The sequence below is a fragment of the Ambystoma mexicanum genome, chromosome 2p, assembly GCF_040938575.1.
Source record: "Ambystoma mexicanum isolate Mex_15411 chromosome 2p, UKY_AmexF1_1, whole genome shotgun sequence".
Lineage (NCBI taxonomy): Eukaryota > Metazoa > Chordata > Amphibia > Caudata > Ambystomatidae > Ambystoma > Ambystoma mexicanum.
Genome location: NC_090923.1, coordinates 526,247,683 through 526,269,611, shown reverse-complemented (window position 1 = coordinate 526,269,611; position 21,929 = coordinate 526,247,683). Strand labels below are relative to the sequence as shown.

Here is a 21,929-nt window from a genome sequence, read left to right as displayed (position 1 = left end):
ACAAAAACTGGTGAAACAGGAAATGGTGCGCAAACCTTACTGGTTGGCACATGTCTCAATCCAAAATTCACCTCAAACCAATGTAAACAGCGTACACACTATAAATCTCGGGTTCATGAAACCAAGCAAAATCAAGATGTCTCCTACAGCTGCAAATTAAGATTACAGAATATACAAGGTGATGATAATGAGCTAAATCTAAACCGAGCAAATGTTCTGAGGTTGTTTAAATGTGTTCCATCGCGCCCCATGATCGACTCCGATGACTTAAAAACTGAGCTGTGTTCTGATCTAGTGCTGCTACATATTTATTCAGCGGGAGTTCGAAACACGATACTTAGGGCCGCTGATGATCTCTTGTTTTTGGGTTTGAAATTTCAGCAGAACCTGTGCAAGCAAAAGTTCAACTCGCTATGGAGTCTGCTGACAACAAACGGATGGAAACCATGCATACTGATCGGCTCAATTGCGGAAATTCATGTGTACTGCATCGAACCAAAGTCAAATGGCGAAACTGAATGACAAACGGGCACATTTCAAGAGGCAACGGGTACAGGAATAGCCATGATTGGAAGCCCAGGAGATACAATACTCTATCTTATCATGGAACACCCGTGGCTTCGAGCATTTGTTTAATGACTTTGAGGTTTCCTCAGAAAAAGTTTTTGCAATTTGCCTGCAGGAAACGTGGTTACTGGAGGCACCAATGAGAGACGGATTCACTATGCTGTTTAACCCCGCTGTAAAGAATGCTCAGGGACGGCCGAGTGCGGGACTGCTAACAATGATAAGAATAACCCAAAGATGGTCAACGCCAGTGTCATTAAACCCAAATTCATATGTTCAAGGTTCAATCATGCATACAATGTATAGTAATTCGATGTCTAAAAAATACCTTTTGCTTATCAACAGCTATTGGAACCCTGTAGAAATCAGTTCCAAGTACTTTGTAAATGCCATATGCAAATTAATTGATGATGCAATGCTTGCTTATAATAATCTAACAGTCATCTGTTGTGGTGATTTTAATTGCTCATGGTTTCAGTATGATCAGAATGTGCAATGTTATAAGCGGTTGTCAACAAGAGATGTGGCTTTTAGGGGTCAAATTTGGTCTAATGCAAAGAAAACGTGCGATTGTATTATGCTAAATGGCGCGGTCAGTGGCAACATTCCCGCACAGCCAACGTGGCACTGTGAGTCCTCCCATAGCATTATTGATTACATATGGGTTTCGAGAAACTTTGAATCTAAGATAATAGATTTGCATATCCAAATTATGAAAAATAGCGATCATAACTTATGAGTCTCAGCTTATTTAATAGAATCGGTTAGCTCAGAGACCTTGTATAAACTGCCTGTGGAAATAAATAGTGGAGGAAATAGACTTAGAATAAACGTTAGCCAGATTGGATCCCTTGCCAACAGATTCATGGGGTCTATGCACGGTGTTGATTATATACCATTGCTAACTGGTTATATAAGTGCAAACAGTCAACAGAGGCAAAATGGACGCTGTCACAAACATGGGTATAGCATTGTCATGCATGAGAAAAATAAAGCCTTGAGAAGAGACGAGTCACAAAAAAAAAAAAATCCTAGGAATAAGGTGCTGGATGCTGTGAGATTAAGAACGTCCATCTATAGAAAATGGGCTATATTACATAGAACTATTATTGAACAAGATCGTGCGGAACTGATGCTGAAACTTTTGGTCACAAAGAATACTAGAGAAATTTGGGGAATATTGAATACGGGCAATGCTAATAGCTCAGACTCACCCCAGAATACCATCTGAGGTGATGCATGGGTAAGCCATTTTGCTAGAGTGTTTGTGCGACCGTCCATGGAGCCAGAGATACAATCTAATTTGGGTGACGTGCTCTGGGCAGTTGAAATGTCACATGGCGACATAGTAGAAGCGATTAAGATGCTAAAGAACTCACGCGCAGCCGGACCAGATTTGATTAGTAACGTAATGCTCAAGAAGAATCCGACGGAATGGGCCCATTTTATTGAAAGGCTGTTCCTGAGCACTGCATTGTCAAAAAAAACTGCCCGAATCGTGGTTAACGGCAATAGTGGTTCCTATCCATAAGAAGGGCAGTTGGGATAATCCTGATAACTATCAACCTATTGCCCTGCTAGATTCAATTTGTAAAATCTTTGGCTCACATTCACGATTGAAGCTGGTAAAATGGGCACAAGCGGCTGGCATCTTAGATGCACGACAAACAGGTTTCACAAAGGGTGTTGATGTAAATCTTTTGATACTCACAATCTTAAAATTGGAAGCTCTGAAAGCAAGAGGCAAAATTCACTTAGCGTTTATTGACATGAGCAGGTCTTTGATAGTTTAAAATGGAGGCCTGCTTTGGGCCAAATTAGTAAGATGGAATTGCCCAGTAAACATGCTCGACCCAATTATGGCCCTTCATGCGAATAACTCGATTCGTGTGCGACTTAATAAAAGTGGGGAATTGTCCATCGACGGCAAAGGGTGTCAAACAGGGGTGTCCTTTGGCCGCCGATTTGTTTAAAATATTTTTGGCCGGCCTGCCCGAACATCTCGACCAGGTGCACTGTTTCTCACCCAAAATAAATCAAGTTCCAGTAAGATGTATGGTTTATGCAGATGACCTGGTCTTGATAGACAGAACACAAATTGGCCTCCAAAGCCTGCTCACATGCTTATACAACAACTTGGCTAAAAATGAACTTCTGATTAATACAGAAAATACAAAAATTGTATCCATTGGTGATGTTAGCAGCAAGAGAGCTAAAGCTTTTAAGTGGGCAGTTGGTGGTCAGTGCCTGTCCTCTGTAACATCTATAAGATATTTGGGGGTCCAGTTCAATAATTCTATCTGCGAACATCAGTGGGTGAAAGAATTGAAATTGAAGTTAGCAAGGTTTGCACTACAAGGTGCAAAGATAAATAAAAAGTATGGCACATTTTTTTTATCACCGGTATTGGTGTTCTATCTGCAAAAAGTCATCCCTGTAATACCTTTTGGAGCAGAAGCAGGTTGGAATATTAACAAGCAAACATGGAATATAATGGAAGAGCGCTTCTGGTGCCATGTGCTCAATCTTCCACAATCTGTATCGATGACGATATTAAGACATGAACTGTCCTAAATTCACTGTATAGCCATGTTGTATGGAAATCAATTTCAATAATGCGAAAGATGTCTTTAGAGAGCCTGATGCCTGCTTATCAAATCTTCATAAACTACTGCAACGATAAAAGCACAAATTTATTAAACCAATACTGTCACAGACTACTGGCATTTGTGAATGCAGCGGATATTAATAAATACGATCTCTTAACCCGCCCACAGCATGTAAAAAAGACATTTTAGTCTTGTGCTTGGATAGTTAATATAGATAAACGAGAAAAGATGCATTCTACACATTGTTTGGGCAATGAACAAAAAAAAAGAAATAGCCAGTCGGTTTATTTGTTGCACAGCCCATCTCGTTACTATCGTGAGCAATTTCTGAGATTTCGTACAAACACACTGAAAACAAAGGAAATCCTGCGGCAAAGAAAAGAAAAACGACAAGGGACATCCTGTGCCGTTTCTGCCGTGTGTCAGTCGAATCGCTAAAACACGTAGTACTTGAGTGTGAAGAAATCCGTAATCTACGCTCTACACATCTTGGGCAGTTTGCTTCTATTGACCACGATATGGCAGAATGGTGGCTGAGAATTACTTCTGGAAATAGTGTGAAACAGGTCTGTGCAATTGTAAATTACATAGATATGCTCTTAAAAACTGCCCCTTGAGTAGAGCTTGGCATTACGACATGTAAATGAAATAATGTGTGATGGAGCTACCTAACCTAACTTGATTTATTTGAAATTTTGTTCTAGGGTAATGTGCTTTTTGGATAGATGAGTAATGTTTAATGTATTGGATGAAGTTGAAACAAAAGTTATTACGTTAAATTGAAACTGTAGTTTTTTTCAATAAAAAAAAAGATACGAAATACAACTGCCTACCATGTCAGTGTATTGAATGGCCAGGGCAGGCTCTCCGTTACCCAGGCAACACACAGATTGCAGACACGCCATGGCACAGAGTTGTCGTAGATTTCCATGAACCATTTGAATCAGGAGAATACATATTGGTGATTATAGATTAGAGAGTTCTCGAGGTTCCCAATAGCAAAACGAATTCGGAGTTTAACACGGTTTATAGTCATAAAATCAAATACAATAATGTCGAAAGTCAAAAAAAAAAATTGACAAAAAAAAAAGAATTGAAAAAATGATGTCGAAAAAAAAAAAATGTTTTATTACGTTTTTTATTCGAAATGGGGGGTTCCCCCCAGCCATCCTTTTCGTATTTATTTTTTTTGTTTTGACTTTTTTTTTACATGCGGAACCCACAAAAAAAATAAAAATAAAACATTCGACTTTTTTTCCGACATTATTTTTTCGAATTCGTCATTATTTATTCGATTTTATGACTGCACACTGTTTCACACATGTGGCAGGAGTCATGGACGAAACACTCAGTGAATGGGGTATCTCCTACATGATAATGCACATGAAATTACAAAGTTTGCAAGACACATGGGGTTAATTCACCAGAAGAAAACGCGACTTTGGCCAGAGGCCAACGGGATGGCCGAGAAATTCATGTCATCAATTAAGGAGACGATCGGGGGGCATCAACCCAGTACGCATTATGCACGATGTAAAGGGATATATATATATATATATATATATATATATATATTCATTAGGGTAAGCCCGGATATGGTGTGACCCACTAATTTGTTACATTTATTATATTAATACAAAACAAATTAACTATATTGAATAAACAAATGGCACAGGATAATAGACAACATACTTTCCATATAAACAAAGCAATCTGTGGTACAAAAGAAACTTTTATACAGACAAAAAAGTTCAACAGGCCAAAAACATTATCTGTAACAATGTATTAGTATATATAGTCTACTCAATGAATAAGCTTGGTTGACAGTGTAGCAAAAATGGACACTGTGTTGCAATAGGATTGTCGACACGACTGTTTCGGCCCTTCAGCAATTGTGGAGTGCTGTAAAAACATCGGCCTTCAATATTTGTAGGCTGTTTTAGTACCACTGATTGATCGTTTTGTATATATGGAATGTATGTTATCCATCATCCTGTGCCATGTGTTTATTCAATATATTTAATTTGTTTTGTGTTAATATAATAAATGTAACAAATTAGTGGGTCACACCATATCCGGGCTCGGCCTGATCAGTTTATATATATATGTATGTTTTTACTTGGAGTGATCAGGGGCCAGGCGCCCCTTTAACTTCTAGATGTTAAGGGATTATAGAAAAACACCCCTTTCTAACCATATCATTAGATCGAAGAGTGGGTCATCCTTATCATCTGGAGGAAATGAGGAAACAAAGACTAATTCCGAAAGGGTCGCATAGCTTCTAAGGTTAAAAATGCCTCTTAAGACAAATTAGTTTCTCTTCTATGCAATTTGTTAAGATGGATTTTTAGAATCAACCTTGGGGGTAGATTCTGAGAGGCCACTCTGCTATGGTAAACCAAGAAAGAAACTTTGGAGATGGGAGATGGGACCTCAGAATAGGTATGCTTATTCACCATTTACCCCATCCACCCGTCACTGTACACAGATTCACTCCAGGACCACTGAAGTATTTCCGGAATTGGCTGGGCCCCACTTTTCTCATACCTTGGTTCCACTGAGGGAGGTCCAGGAGGCTCGGGTGCAGAGGTCACCATCAGCCTCAGATTTTTAGGTCCAACTTATTTGCAGTTCTGTGCTCCAATGGATTGGTTCTGGGCAGTTGACAGCTGGTCACCTCAACTAGATGGGAGGCAGGACCATGACACTGTCGAGGAGCTCAGAGGACCCCCATGATATGATGGGAGGCAGTGATCAGTAATGGCCATTCCGAAGAAGTCGACCGTTGTGGCGTGAACAAAGAAAATGCTCTTACTAGGCCCCTCTTTGTGGTGGTGAGCTGAAATTGCATGGGATGCTCCTAGTTTTGCAAGTCAAGGATTGGTGGAATTCGAAGGCTAAACTCGAGACGACGAATGATGCAGCGAGGTAGCTCAAATAGAAGCTGGTCAGTCCATAAGATTGTTCCGGGATGCGTCCAAAGGCTTTCAAGGGCAGGATCATCACGCAGGGGGTCAAGACTGGTTGCTCCCACTGAACCCGGGATCAAATCACAAATGAACGCCTTCATGACATCTGCAAAGGAGCAGCGCTTCGCCTGGAAGGTTGAATAAAGTTTTGCTGGCTGGCTTGCAATGATGTGTTCCAGGTCTTCAGCAGGATGCTCCTCTTTGTAGGAGTCTTGACTCCAACGACATTCTGAAGTATGAGCCCCCTTTTATCCAAGTTTTCTGCTGGAGTCGCTCCCAAGACCATCAATGGTAAGGATCTACAACACTGAAACCGGCAGACAGCCTCTGACCAATACATCGGCCCAGCAACAAACAGACTGTCATGGATGTGGCAGTCCCAGCCCCAACATCTGGCCACACAGACCGCACCTTTGCCCATGAAAATTGGAGCTTTCTGCAAGAAGGGGCTTGCCATATACGGAAAATCGGCCCCTGGGAGGGAACAAAAGAGTCCAGAGTACAAAATGACCAAAGGAGAGGCAAAACTTGTATATTGTGTATGGTGCTCTAAATGCCATTATATAGTAAAAAGCAAAATAACACCAGACCATAAAAAAAGATAATGGTAGAAAAGTTTCCGCCATCACCAGCCAGTCTTCAGCAACTCATGTTTGTAACCATACCTTACAAATAAAGCCACAGGGACACACAGTAAGGTGATTTGTGCAGGAAAAACAAACAGAATTTTACTATGGTGAACACAGTTCTCCTGCACGGATAGCCATAGGGTCTGACCAGTGTCCATGAAACAGATGAGTTTAGGAAGGCCAGTTAAGTTAAAAAGGTTTCACTAGCCTCCAGGTTCAAACGTATAGCAAAAGGTTGGGTTTCCCATTGATAACTATGGAGGGAAAGCAGCAAAAAGAAAATCTTCCCAACACCATTCCACTTCATTCAAGGAAATTTAGTGGCAATAAGATACTAGAACATTTTATAAACTATCTTCCAACTATTATCAAAAAATTACTTAATGAGATCAAAACCCTCTAGCCTTTATTCCAGTTTAGTCGTGCAGAAAAGCAAAGATTTCCATCATCCACTTCAGTTTAAAGGGAGGAATGCAAGGATGATCAGAGCAATGTTTGGGCACTTAACTATTGCAGTCCAGTCGGGTACAAGCTTTTGACAAATCATTACTTTGGCAATAAAGAAGTGGGGGCATTAAAGGCACCAGAGAAGCAAAGGTTAATATGGAGGGTACCAAGTGGTACGGTCTGCCCCGAAGATCTTTATCGCCATCAACACCCCTCCAAAACATCTGGGGTGCCAATGGTGTTTAAAAAAAAAAAAGAGTTTATCAACAAAACAAAGAAGACCGACATGGAAAAAAGAAAAAAGGAGTTTTAGAAAACTGTTTTACTTCCATGGCAGTTCTGCACATGAGAGGGAGTGCAACGTCGATGGAGAAAGTGAAGTACAAATATTTTGGTTAAGAGGGAGGCGTGGGAGGTGGGCACGGTCTAAGTGAGGGAGAGAAGAAGTTGGTTTTGCCAACAACAAGAATGCTTGAATAGCGGTCACGCATAGGAATTTACACAGCCTGTGATACAAGCAGTCCCATTGGCTGCCACAACAGGCCAGGGTGCCAATGATGGTAACGTCCGTAGGGATACAAATTGTGCAACTTCCTCAAGCATACTGGCGTAAAGAAGATTTTGCTTGGTTTCACAATAAATGCAAAAAGTAGAGTATCCAAGGGAGAGGGATTTTCCAGCAACCACTAAGTCTGATGGATACAATTGTATTAAACCCACACAACATAGAGAAGTTCAGAAAGTCTGATGGTGTGTCTATATTTAGAAGTAAGGGCTGTAGCAGAGGTAATAGGAAATAGTAACATGGTAAAGGGACAAATCTCTGCAACGCCCAGCACTGAAATATTTTGTAAATGAAGACAGTTTAATACCTGAAGATGACACAAAGGTATAAACACAAGTTCTGTCATTGAAAACTAAAAAATAAACTGTCAATAGACACGTTTTGGCTGAAGAGCTTCAGCTTGTTGTCGATAACAGTACCATAGTGGGGTTCACGGAAGTTGGGCTGAATTACGGAGGATAACAATAGGTTCAAGAGAAAGACTATTGCGAAATGCTTCAAAACCAGATAAAGCCTGGGACTACTGTTCTCAGAGGAGTTATGCAGTTGTAATTTGCAATGCGAGTTTAAAATATATTTACTGATTCAAGAATACAAATGGCATTTGCACTTACTGTGTAATCAGGGCCCCCCAGCTCCTTGATCCGGTGCTCCCAATGCACCTTTTCTCTCAGAAGTTTATTAATTTCATCATTCAAGTCACGAATTCTGAATTCACCTAAACCAGCTTGGGGATACAAATAGCATACACGTTTAGAGATTTGGACATACTAAGAGGATGAACTCCCTCAAAACTCTTAGACACAGGTTAAAGAAACTTACCATTTTGAATCTGTGCCACCTTTTTGGAAATTTCACCAATGATCTAAAAATTTTGAAATAATAAGTAGATTTCCAAAAGTTAGTTACAAAGCATTGAACAAAAAAAAAGAAAATGAAGGATACATTCACGAGCTCTTTGTGAAGAAATACGGTATGTAACTAAATGACTGAAGTGTAAATATAAATCCAGTTGTGGTCATGCTCAGTACACTGCCTGCTGCCTCACAACAATCCTACACAACATAGAGCTGTTTTAATGTAAAGTAGTTATTTTCATATGGCTTTACAGTCACTTCCAAGTCCTGGCTCACTGCTCGCATTTTCCTATTGAAATAATTTAATTTTCATAGACTGCTGCAAAAAAGAAATGGTCACTATCTTCCTCGTTTACGGTTTGATCAGGCATTACACACCCAAGGCATCTAGATTCCCAATTCATTTAGCTGTCCCCTAAAAGAAGGCCAGACATCAGTTAACCACCAACAACCACTAGGGCGAAGCCATCATTGATCAGAGCATCATCTTCTACAGTCTGGATAATGCTAATAGCCACTACGTTCACTGCAACCAAAATCCCACAATAAAGCAAGCAAGGGCCATTCTAACTACAGTGAATAAATTAACATTGAACCCGAAGCCATATGGCTTCAAAAGTTAAGGAAATTGACCAGGTTAAAACACTCTGGATAAGAAAGCTCTCCATGCTGAAACGGTCTAAAGAATCTGGTGACTGATACAATTCCCACTAGAGTGTCAAGATCATTTAACGGTAAGCAATGTACTGTACACAGATTTTTATAAAAAATCATCTATTCCAGCCTTTCGCACCGCCTATTCACCTGCCATTTCTCTGCACAGCCATTATGGTCCTCTTCATACTCGTGCTTTTTTCTGTTCTTCACCCCATTGCTTCCCTTTCCAGCATAGTATGTGCTATAAAGAGCCCCATGGTGGCATGGTATGTTAAAATCCCTAGCGTGTGCAAGAGGATTTTACATGTTAGCATGATGGAAACTGACCAGAGGAGTGAGGTGGCTGTAAGAGGAAGACAAGTGTCAATCATTTTCACCCCATGTCAGTCAGTTCTCTTTGTATGAATTTGTAGGAGGAGGATTTTACTTCGTATTAGGGGGTACAAAAAATTACAACAAAAAAAACCTATGCAAAATGAAAAAATATGGCCACACAGAAAAGCATGGGGACAGTTTGGACCAAATGGTCCAAAAAAATAATACGCAGAGGTTTTGGAGGATGGTAGCTAAAGGGTCCAATTCAGTACCAACAATAAAGTTAGTATGTTCAAGCCCAAACTCTGGAGCTCCCATTTGTAAGGTATCTTATTTAATTAATCACAGGCTGGGAGACCTAGTACAGGACTTGGTGTTCCTGCCATTGCCCGTCCACAAATTTCAGAAGAGGTCGTTACCTGACTGATGGCAGCAGGGGCGAAAAGCTCCGGGACCAGATGGTATTATGGGTAGTTTATTAAGTGGATCCCTGTTTGGTGGGATCCCACCCTGACAAGAGTTTTCAATACGATAGCGAGTTTTCCAGATACTTCCGTGGGCCTGGAAGAATAGCGCAATTGTACCGATTTTCAAAAAAGGCTCAAGCAGTGATCCACACTGCTAACAGCCCATCTCTTTGCTTGACAGTACTAGCAAAATGTTTACAAAAAGTATTTTGACTAGATTAGAAGAATGGGCCGAGATTAATAATATGCTCTCTGAAACTCAGGAGAGTTTTAGAAAAGGATATAGCACGTTGGACCATTGTTACCTGCTTAACACCATTATAGAAAAATAGTTGAGGGCAGGCTGTGTTTTTGTTGCATTCCTGGATCTATCGAAAGCATTCGATTATCTAGATAAGGCAATTATGTGGTAAAAATGTAACACGCTGGGGGTGCCTGCAGGATTGCTCCAGCTAATCCAACTTTTATACACTGAAACTTCAGCGGTTGTAAAATGCCCAGGCCTAGTAGTTTTCTACTCAAAAGGTGTTGGACATGGGTGTCCCCTAATGAAGACTAATCTACCTATTATAAATGGGAGAAAATATGGGGCGCCAATGTATGTCGATGACACGGCTCTCCTTGATTTAACATACAGGGGTCTCCAACAGTCTTTAAATTATGCAGCAAGGTTCTTTAAGGAGCACTGTCTTCAATTGAATCTGTAGAAAACAAAGATAGTCCAATTCGGAAATTGTTAAAAGAAGTTTGTATGGACAATGAACTATGTACATATTTTAATTGAGAAAAAATATAATTATCTAGGAATTTTGTTCCACCGGAACACCACCTGGCTTCACCATATTAAAAGGATGGTAAAACAAACCCAAACAGGCTTTAAAAGTCTGCAGCGTTTCTATTATAATTAAGGAGGCAAGAGAATGGACAAATGTCTAAGGGTTATGAAAGCTAAAGTACACACGTACGCATTGTACGGCTGCGAAATATGGGGCTTCCTGAATTGCATGAGATTGGGTGTGGTCCAAAATGAATTTCTAAAGAACACAGCAGGGATTGGCCCCAATGCTTCTGCGGACGCTCTACGAGCTGAACTTGGGGTGCACAGTATTGCAGTTCTTGTTGAGCGAATGTTATTGGAATTCTACCTCAAAACTTGAAAATGTGATATTCAAAACAGTTAGCGAGAATTTTCAGTTTCTGTGCTAATTCCCTTTAACCTGAGAGACCTCCAGCAATTTTGCTGGACTCTGGACTTTTTTTTATTTTAATTTCCCGAGTGAGGGGAATTTTTTTACCACTCACTCATTCTTTTTCTCTGACTGGGTCTTTATTTTTACTGCTTTTGTGGAGTATGCTTATCTCCAAATGTTAATACAGGCATCTTTTTTTTACTTTGTGACACCCAGCACCCACTGTGCCGTGTCACTGAGTAGTCCCTGGACTTCTCTTCATGTTTTAATACATTCTTGTGTGAACTCCAGTTCCCAAGAGTAGTAAGGTATACGTTATCTTACATTTTCCTTGGTGGGTCCAGCGCACACACCACCTAATGTGGGGTGCTGGGGGTTACATTGTTGCCCCTTTTCCCACTACTCATGTAATGTTTTGTTACACTGACCAACAAACAAATGGCTGGTGGCAGTGGAAACTTTTTCTACCTTTTGTGCAGATTACTAGCAGGCCAATTTCTCAGCTGCAGTATAGCACCCACGGGTGACCATTTTCTCAAAATGGCCCGGGCTTCTTTTTTCGTCATTTGTCATTTCCTTCTCGGCTCGCCTTTCATTTCATGTGGGATTGGTTCCTTTGTGAGTTTTGCCTTTGGAGAACTTCACCCCTGAAGCCCGCCCAGGCTCCAGTGGGTCTGGCAAGGCCAGGAGTGAGGGAGGGTCGTGAAATTTCTCTGTCCTTTGTTTGTCAGTGTGCCTGGCTGAAACCAGTACTAACTGGGCGGCTGGCTGTCCTGAATGGCAGCCAACCCGCTGGTGATTGACAGCTCCATGGGTGTGAATGAATGGGTTCCAGCCTATAAGGCGAGGATTTTTGGACTACAGGCAGAGTCGACCACTGGAACAAGGAATCCGAAGCAGAAGATGAGCAGAGACGCCAGCAGCACCTTCATCAACCGCAGAAGTACCGGTGAAGCCCTGCAGCTGGGCTGACCCTGTTTTCATCTAGACTGGGAATGTCCGCCAAGGACAACTTCCTCCCTTGGCTGGTGGGACCAACTAGCCTCAAAGCCTTCTTCAATGTGGGCCATCCCCCCCACCCGCCCTGTGACTTTCCTGGACTGCAGAACATCAATACCTGGGGTACCTCGACCATTTGCGAGTGCATTGTATTGCGAACATCGAAACTCACTGAAGCTTTGCAGGCATCCGTGTGGCCCTCCAGAGGCAGGAATTCTACACCAAAAGTCCCCTCACAAGAGTTTAGGACCGAGTAATCTAAGAAAATCCAACCAGCGTTATTAGTTTCTTCTTGGTGCTAAGAAAAAGGTGCCAAAACCACAAACAGCCACTGGAGTAAGCTGAATCCTTTGCTGCCTACCACTTCTCTAGAGTGTTGGTGCAGAAGCCCACCAAAGTTCCCCCCTTTTGTCACCACGACCAAGGAGCAGGAATCAGGGTCTTCATCGTTGCATCCAGAGGGCAATCAGCAGCATTTTCAACTTCACTCTTCAGGTACTGTGGGGCTTGAGTTAGACTTCCCTTAGGCCATTTTCGATGCTCCTTTGCTTTAAGAGTGCAGTTTTCTTCAATTGGGAGTTGACCTCAACTCCACTGTGCAGTCTTGCAACCTGTATGCTAACGGGAGGGCTCCTCTTGAGCTCCTGTGTTTTCTACAATAACAACTGACTGGTTATTTAATATTTCTCTAAAGATTTTCATCAGAACTGGTGCTGTCAATTTGACTGTGGCTTTGCCGTTTATCCCAAAGGTCCATCTTCTTTATCCTATTGGTTTTGGCAATGCTGGATTCTCCATAAACTTGAATTGTGAACACTTTTTTTGTTAGGAAACAGACTGCCTAAATTCCTCTTGGATACATTGTTACTTACCAGTTGCTAGCTGTGTTCTGTCTAACCTTCCCCTTGAACTGAATTTTGCAAAGGTGATACATATAAGTGCTTTTACTGACCTTAAATGAAGTCACTCTGTGTGCTCGACATGAAAAGCATATGAAAAGTTACTCACAGTGAATATTATTGTTAGTTGCTACATTTTAGATTTGCTTATGTTCCTTTCGTATATATAAATATATATATTTTAATATAACAGTGAGTTTGTGTTTTCTTGGATCTCTGTATGAACGGATTTCTTTGTACTGCTCTACAGCTCACATTACTCCCTCTTAAGAAAAGCTTGCTGCTCAACCACTCTACATACAGACTTGTGTCGTACAGGCCTATATTAAGAGTTGTGTCCCTAACACCAAGAGATAAGTCTTATGAAGTTTAACCCCAGTTGGAGTTTAGAAAATCTTACCCAACAAAAACCCCAACGTTGTTAGGGAAATACTCATCACCAGCCATAGAGAAATACATGGCACAAATACGAAGTAGTCTGGTAAATAAGTGGGGTATCATACCTAATCAAATTAATTGCTCTGATGAAGTGAAGACTGCACTTAAGGATAAGGCTGTCAGGCTGGAACATGCTGGTATGATGGACCGCTTATGCTCCCTGCACTCAATGTCATTTTATGTTGCCTCGAGTTGGAAAATTATCAAGAGAGGTGTCGTAAGCTCCCAGAGAACAGAAAAAGAATATTAATGGTCCGCCTAAATATCTTGCCATTGTTAGCAAGAAGGACCTGGCTGAGTGGCTGCAAAGAATGATCCTGTGGGTTAGGACGTCAAGAGAATATTTGGCATTTCTTGTTTATTTGTCCAGTTCTAAACACTCTTAGAAGACAACGTTTTAAAACTTATTTTGGAAAGTGTGCAATTAGGGACATTACGAAGGCTGTGTTTATTTATGAATTAATTTTAGCAGCTACAAAAAGGTGCGAGTACCTGGAAATATATTAGCAGTGCCTGGCAATGCCTAATACTTATACACAAGCCACAACTGTTGGCTTTGCCAATACGTGTTTTAACAGGACCTCGGTGAAGGACGAGCATAGTGCTTAAAAATAGAGTAGCTGAGGCAGAGCTGGGTAAGACATTTTTATAACACCAGTGGCTCATGTACATCCCCAATGAAGACATTAACTCACAGACGACTGCTAAACACTGGCAAGCACTTCGAGCAGCAAGTTTGATGGAAAGGCTTAAACATGGTAGCTCAAAGATATCTCAGGAGGATGCGTCTTGGATGGGTTGGGGCAAGAAGTGGGTGCGATTGGCCTTAGGGATAGCCATATCGACTGTTCATGGTTATTCAGGTTATTCCAAGTGAGACACACAAAATAATGAAAGCTTCAGAAGACGGTTTTCCTAAGTGTGATTTTACAGAGCACTGTAAATTCTTAATTGGGGTGGTTGCATACAGAGCGCCAGGGGACCACTCCGGTGGTGATAGTGCGCGGTACAAATGACCTTTAACATTAACATTAACACCTACCTGCCGTCTCCATTTCTCAGCTTTCGGCAACTCATTGCACTCCGATGCAAGAAATGGTCTTCGCTCCTATTTGAATAAAATGGTACAATTAACAGTTGAACAGAGAACATGGAATCACCAATTCATGCGTTAAAATGTTTTCATTACTTTCCTTAAATATTGACGTTTTATAAACATGTTTAATCATCTGAATAAACCCTGGCAGCTGCTTTCACGTAATGTACTTTAAGTCACAAGTCGAGCAAAACGTTAACATTTTACGATTTTAAACACCAATCAGATCTAAGTAATAACAACAAGCGCCCTTGCACGCGATCCTCCCACTCCCCCACCCTTGACAAAAATGCTTTGAACAAAGGGGTTCTACAAAAAACGGTTTCTCACTTAAGTAGTCTTTAAGGCTGCCAAACGAGATGTACGTTGCTTTCATAATTTGATTTCAAGCATAATACCTTACAATGAATTAATAAAAATAACAGATTCTGGTTAAATTATCGGTTGAAATCTCACTTTCAAGACACAAACATATCAAACTACTCAGCATGTTAACCAACCGTACTGAGCCACGATGGCACGACTAGTAATCCTCGGATACTTCAAAAGGCATTGCGGTCTGTGGGCGTACACATTACAAAGGTCCACTTCCATACTTGAATTAATGTTTGCCATCAAGGTCTAGCTTTTTTTAAAGCCCTCTGCCTGATACACAAAGCCATCCAGGATGAAATACTCCACTCGTTAAAATATGGTTGCATTACCACTTCATTCACTAGATTTCGTTGGGTAACCCAGGATCTGCTGAGGATTTAAAAAGTGCTGATGTGCAACACTTAACTGTAGAAAGCCCCACCTGTAACCCTCAGAAAAAAACCGCAGCACAGCTACAGAGTAGCGTTTCGATTACCTAGCTTTATGTCACAACCTCGACTTGCTAATGGGATTTGTCCCTTTTTTTTTTTTTTTTATTTTTTTTTTTAAGGACAACGCTCTTATAAACCTTTGATGGCCTACAAACTCACTGATAACTGGTACCTACTTTGAGGTTTTTCTTGGCCCCCTATGGGTGCCTCGAGCTTTCTGGCAAAAACTGACCGTAGAAGATACTAATAATTTGAGAATGTGATACTAAGAATTGCTGTGGTACACTTTTTCCATAGGATAACATTATTATAATTCTTGTTACTGCATTTCTGAGTCTTTCTAGGGTTAAACCGGGACCTAGCTAGGTCTAGTAAATTAGATCTAATTTCACAGTATTTTTGATGGTCCTCTGGGTTTAAACTCTTACTTCATTTTTGGACTACATTATATGCTTTAAAACGTTTCCCCTTTTAGGTGTATGCTTTAAAGTTTGTGGGATACAATTGTTTAACGCATGTACTAGCAAGTTATTCGATGATACATGAAAGTATTTACATCTTTGTGCAGGAACACCTTTTTCTCCCAAAGCCCTAGCAATACAATGTATCTGATTTATATCCAGGCATAGGTATAGGCTGTACATACTTTAGGAGTGGATTGCTGTATGTTATGTACGTTACTGGTATTTGTACCATGCCTGCTGCCATTTTCGCGGTCTCCAGGTGCTCACCTGGAACCCAAAAAAAAAAGGTGGTGGTGGGTGGAAAGGTTAAGGAAGAAGAGGGAAAGACAATGCTTTGTGTGCTTGTAGAACCAGAGGCAGTAGCATTGGTGTGTTCTATATGTGGATAATGATATTTGTACACTAATGCATTTTGTTTCCGGATGAAAGTGTTAGGTCTAACTCAAAGTACTTATTTTAACATATAGTTGCCGAATGAGTAATTCTTTAATATTAAATAATCTTGCCATCAGGTGCAATAATACGGTAAGTGTACTTTTTGTGTTTTCCTTACACAAGCAAGAAATTAGGTTGACAAAAAGTGCAGTACCAATGGTACATGACACAAGCATATGTCTGCCCCCACATTAAGTATTTCCATCTTCCTCTAGAAGAGAAAAGAAACTACTTTTTGATGGCTGCACCACACTTCAAGACTAATCAGAGAAAAGGTTCAGATCAAACTCTATTGTTGGTTAACCTCAAGAAATATAGAGCATCTAAAATCAATACAAAGAGGAGTTTCCGGGAGAACATTTCTCATCGATGTCGGGATTTAAACTCTGGTGTAGTCCCATTTATCATCAGTTGAATTTGGCAGTGTAGTTGCCTTCTTCATGTCTTCATTTCATGTATTATAATCATTTTTAAGTGCCAACAAGCCTTCAGACATGATGCATAATCTTATGTGCCAAAAGGACAAGCCTATTTTGCCGGGTGGGGAGAAAATCAAAAAGGGACCCAGAAGGCCGAAAGACCTCTTCTGGTTGGCCAGTTTGGAGAAAGAAAAAAAAAACAGCATTCCAAGAGATAAACCAAAAGCGCCAAGATCGTATCTATTCACAGACTTATATGTTGATTAAACTACCCGTGCCATTCTCTCTAACCTCCACGTTTTTTGCCCCATGATGTTCTGGCCTTCCAGTCAATCCACTCACAACACCTACTCTTTTCTCCCCAGATATAGTTTTGATGGCCCTAATATTGCTCTGGAATCTTTGCACTCGTTGGCTCTGAGAATTATACTGTAGTGTGATTGTAATGAATAACTGAGGATAAATACGGCTTGCTAAAAATAAAATGAAAAAAACATGGTTTGAGAATTTTCTTCACAAATAAAATCACAATTAGAAGAAAAGAAATTAATGGTCCTACTACAATTAAAGCCCAGATCTAGGAAAAGGTAATAATGCAAGTTGAAAACCATACAAATATAATGGTATGAATAATAAAAAAAGGCTTCATTTTGTTTACCTTAACTTTCCCATCTTCAAGTTGTGCCTGGCGAAATCTCGCCAAAGCCGTCCTAAATAAAACAAAAAGAAAGCAATTGTATTGAACAAGTTTTAAAATCAATATTTCTCATGCAAAATGTAGGCAACTGAAGTCAGATAAAAAGAGTGTCGCCCTGCTTTATATTACAGCTCTAATAAATCGATATAAAGTGATTAACATTAAAGTGCTTACCAAAATGCCCACCAGCTTTATATAAAAATATTCAAAAAGTTTATCAAATGTATTCCAGGTTTATATAGAAATAATATAAAGTGTAAATAAAATCTATATAAAATTATGACATAACCAATCTGCCTAGCTTTATATTACAACTACATAATAATATAAAGTTTATATAAAATTATGCAAAGGCTTATCAAATATGCTCCAAGTTTATATAAAATCTATATAAAATTACGTGAGGCCTTAAGGCCCCAACCCACTCCCGCATCATCAACGCGTTATCACCACCTAACATTCGCCATCTAACTCCTCACAACTCACTCTGCGCCCTCCACCAAGCAACAGCGCACACACGCTCTCCCATATTAAAATAATTTTAATATAAACTTTTTATATTAAAATTATTTTAATATTAAATTGAGATTCACTTTATCTAAAAGCATATCAAAACACACACTTTATAACCCTTTATATAAAACTGATAGCACACTTTTTTTATATCATTTTTAGATTACATTTAGATCGAAAAATCAATCAAACCCATATCAAAAGGGGGCGGGACTATGGACACCAAGGGGGCATTCCCACCTCTCAAAATGTAACATGGTACATTACATTAATACTTACATTACATTCCAGAGCAATGTAATGTAAAACTTCAAAGACGACAATAGCATGTTTGCGAACTAAATTATTTTCAAGATCTGTGATTTGCGTAACCAGCCATGGAGTAGCTATGGGCTGGAAACAACCATACCGAGTGAGAATAATGCGAGGCAGAGTAAAGATAAATCAGAAAAGAAAAGTCTGACTTCATTCTGAATTTCAATGGAAGAGAGAGTTTGAGTTTTTATGCAAAGACTTTAAAAGAGAAATCCAAAGCACTTGAGCGTTTGAAGAAAGGAACAGGGAGCAGGAGCTTGTTCTTGGTCCTAAAATTCCTGGTTGTAGAATATCATGAAAACAAATCATGCAGTTGTCCAGGGATTTTATGGAACAGGGTCAGTAACTCTGGAATTACAAGACAACCAGTGTAGTTTCCTTAAAATGGGAGCTTGTCTAGCTGGGTTTCTGACAACATGTGCTGCAGAGTTTAAAATGGCTTGAATCCGCAGGAAAGATTTCTAATTTGCTCCAAGGAAAAGGCCATTGCAATAGTCCAGCTTACAGAAACGGATGAATATGCTTAAACATCATCAGATGTGGAACAGCTATTATGGCATAAAATAGCACTTTTAAAGATTTTGCGTCAACTGATGTTTTGTATATATTCTTGAACTAGACAGATTTGCCAATAGTAGGACAGCAAGACATTGGATCGATTTAAACGCAGAAAATGCTCCATGTCTCCACAGTTTTAAAGATAATCTAAATATACACCCACGTTTTTTTCTGGTAGGCCTATCTATTTTGTTTTTTAATCAAAGATTTTGAAACATAAAAACGACATTACATTCATCTTTCTGCATTACAGGGCAGGGAAAAAGGGAGCATTTGTGAAATCAACATATCCAGGAGGAGATAAAGGAAGAGAGAGAGAGAAGCAAAGAAAAAACAAAAACAAAGAACTCAACATCAGGGACCACAGTCCAACGGACAGTCAATCTTTGGCAAAGGAAAAACTCATGACATAGTTTGTTCATATCAGGCTTGTTCCGCCCAGTGTCTCGGGGCCTCTCTCAGACTCGGCATCTGCTACGTCGCATCTGCCACTTAGCTGCCCTCCTCCCACTGACTACATATTTTGTTTGCTTTTTGCAGGCAGCCCCTCGCCGCGTATACCCGGTGCTCCATTACAGCAGAAATGTCCATATCCGTGACCCACTGGTCATAGCTAGGTGTGCGTTCCGAACCCCACAGTTGCGCGATGTTCCGCCCGAGTACCGCCACTGCAGTTGACCAGAGCAGTTTCTCATAGCGGGATAGGTCGGTTTCACTGGAAATCCCTAGGAGAAGGTGTTTTGGGCACCTTTGTATCGTCTTGCCTATAACGCTGTACAGTTTATCACAACATTTCTGCCACAGCTGCTGAATGTTACTACATTCCCATAAGATATGGAAGAAGGTACCTTCCTCACGCTTGCAGCGTAGGCATTTTGCGTCTGACGTCTTACCCCAGCGGAAAAGAGCCAATCTCGGATAGTAGATGCGATGTAGGATCTTCAATTGGGTGCATCAGGGCCTCAACCCAATCTTCTGGTTGAAGCGGTCCCACATCTCGTTCCCACTTGGTTTTCAGACTGGTTAGTTCTGGTGTCAGGAAGGATGTTATCATGTTGTACATGGTGGAGGTGACCTTCCGTTCCACTCGGTCCAGTACTATGTTTCGCTCTAGCGGTGAGCTTTCTGGCATGTCTTGTGTGTTCTGTCGGTGGGCATTCCAAGCATGTTTCAGTTGCATGTAGTGGTACCTTTCTGTAGCTGGGAGGGAAAACTCTGAGTGTAATGTCTCGAATGGTACCAAGTTATCCTCACGTATCACATCTCCAATGCTGGCGATTCCTCGCTGGACACATTCGGGCCATCTAGGCAATTTTTGTATTTCGGGAAGGCAGCAGTTGTTCCATAGGGGATGGGCCAGTGTCAGTTTCCCGTCGCACCCTAGGTAGGCCTATCTTTTTTTAAAACAAACTCATCTCCATAATTTTGGAAAATCACTCCTGAATTTACCAAAAGATTGTGAAGAGGCATACAAGTTAAATTGAGTGGGCAACAAACACAAACCCTGTGAAACACCAGAGAGATGGCCAAATGAAGATTTACAGGGCCTTATTCTGACTATTGTAGCTCATTAATACAAAAGTGAGAGGAACAGTTCATGCATGCATCGTCTCATTAAGTCTTACTTTGAAAGTGAGTCAACAGGATTTGATGGTTTATTAAGTCGAAACAGATCTATTAGCATCAGAAACCAGCCCCATCAGTTTCAAGTAATTGAATGAGGTTTTTCTTCACACGTAAGAGGGAGGGTTCTGTGCTGTGATTTGGCATGAAAGTCTGTCGATAATTTGCCATCAGCGTCTCTTCTAACAAAACCTCATAGTTAAACATAGGCAGGCATGTCAAAACATTTTAAAAGGGATGGGTAGTTGGAAATGGGCCAATAGTTTAGACAAAACAAGAGTGAGGATCAAGTTAAGTTGTTTTTGCTTTTTAAGAGTGGGGTAACCCATATATTTGTAAGAGCACCAGGAAAAACACCATCTTAAAGAGGAGTTTGTGATGTTTACCAAGATCTTGTTCTTTATCACCTCAGCTGGATATGGATTGCCAGGACCTAATGGTTCTCATGTTGCTATTCTAAACCTACACAGTCTTGATCCGGAGACCGGACCTGGCTTACTTGCCTGAAGCTGGTAGAGTTGAGAGGAAAGTCCCTAGCAGGGGACGTGCTGGAGTGCAAGTTAGAGGAAATTGGCAGGCTACATGTTGTAGATCATGAAGTGCCCTCTGATCGGCTTTGGTCAAGAAATTGACAATCTGGACAGTGAACATGGGATATCCAAGAACCCCCTCCAAACATACACGTACAGTGGCGTGAAAAGGTTCACAATTGGCACAAAGATTTTAACTCGGACGTAGGATTGGCACTGAGCGATTGCAGAATCAAAAGACAAATGTTCAATGAATGCACAGAGACTTTGAAGCACTGGTAGCAAATCATATAAGCCTAGAGACTTTTCAGAAGAGAGAAGTAGCTCAGTATCGACATAGGAACCTTGCAGGTGCAACAGGCACCTACTGCCATCGCCTCACCTAATAGAGGGACTGCCCCAATTGCCTCCAGGACATTTGGGCAGAAGTAATGCTCTGACTCCGGCTCTGCAGTGCGCCTGTTCTTCCTGGGGTGGCTGGTGTGGGAAGGACTACCGCTTAGCAGGTTCAGTGGCAACAAGCTCAGCTAGATAGCTTTTCGTGGAGTGATCACAATAGACTTAAGATGCAGTGGACTGGCATGTGTTGTTTGATAAGTGAGGAACATGGAAGATTGGTGTGCATTTTTTCGCCTGCCGCCACCCTGCCTCCATTCTTCCCTCCCCACAGAGCAGCAATGGGGGTCGGCCCGGGGGTGCAGTGCTGGGTAGCCCCTGAAATATTGAATAGGTTATGATGTTTGTATCGCATTGTGTAGGCTTACCACAGCATGGGGCCAGTGGATTCTAGCAGAATGAGTCAGCTTGGATGATAATGTTACTGGTGAAAGCCCCACTTGACACCAAACTCTCTCTTGCAAAAGAC

The 21,929-nt window shown here is 40.9% G+C and overlaps 1 protein-coding gene across 1 annotated transcript in view; it reads right to left on the bottom strand.

Annotated features, from left to right (window-relative positions):
* The window catches only part of ISY1 (ISY1 splicing factor homolog), a 574,895-nt gene that overhangs the window by 531,675 nt on the left and 21,291 nt on the right, over positions 1-21,929 (bottom strand). The window contains exons 3-6 of the mRNA XM_069643951.1: positions 17,487-17,538; positions 14,651-14,716; positions 8,609-8,651; positions 8,401-8,513 (exon numbers count right to left, since the gene is read on the bottom strand). Coding sequence (XP_069500052.1) covers positions 8,401-8,513; positions 8,609-8,651; positions 14,651-14,716; positions 17,487-17,538 — 274 coding nt within the window. The remainder of the gene's footprint in view (positions 1-8,400; positions 8,514-8,608; positions 8,652-14,650; positions 14,717-17,486; positions 17,539-21,929) is intronic.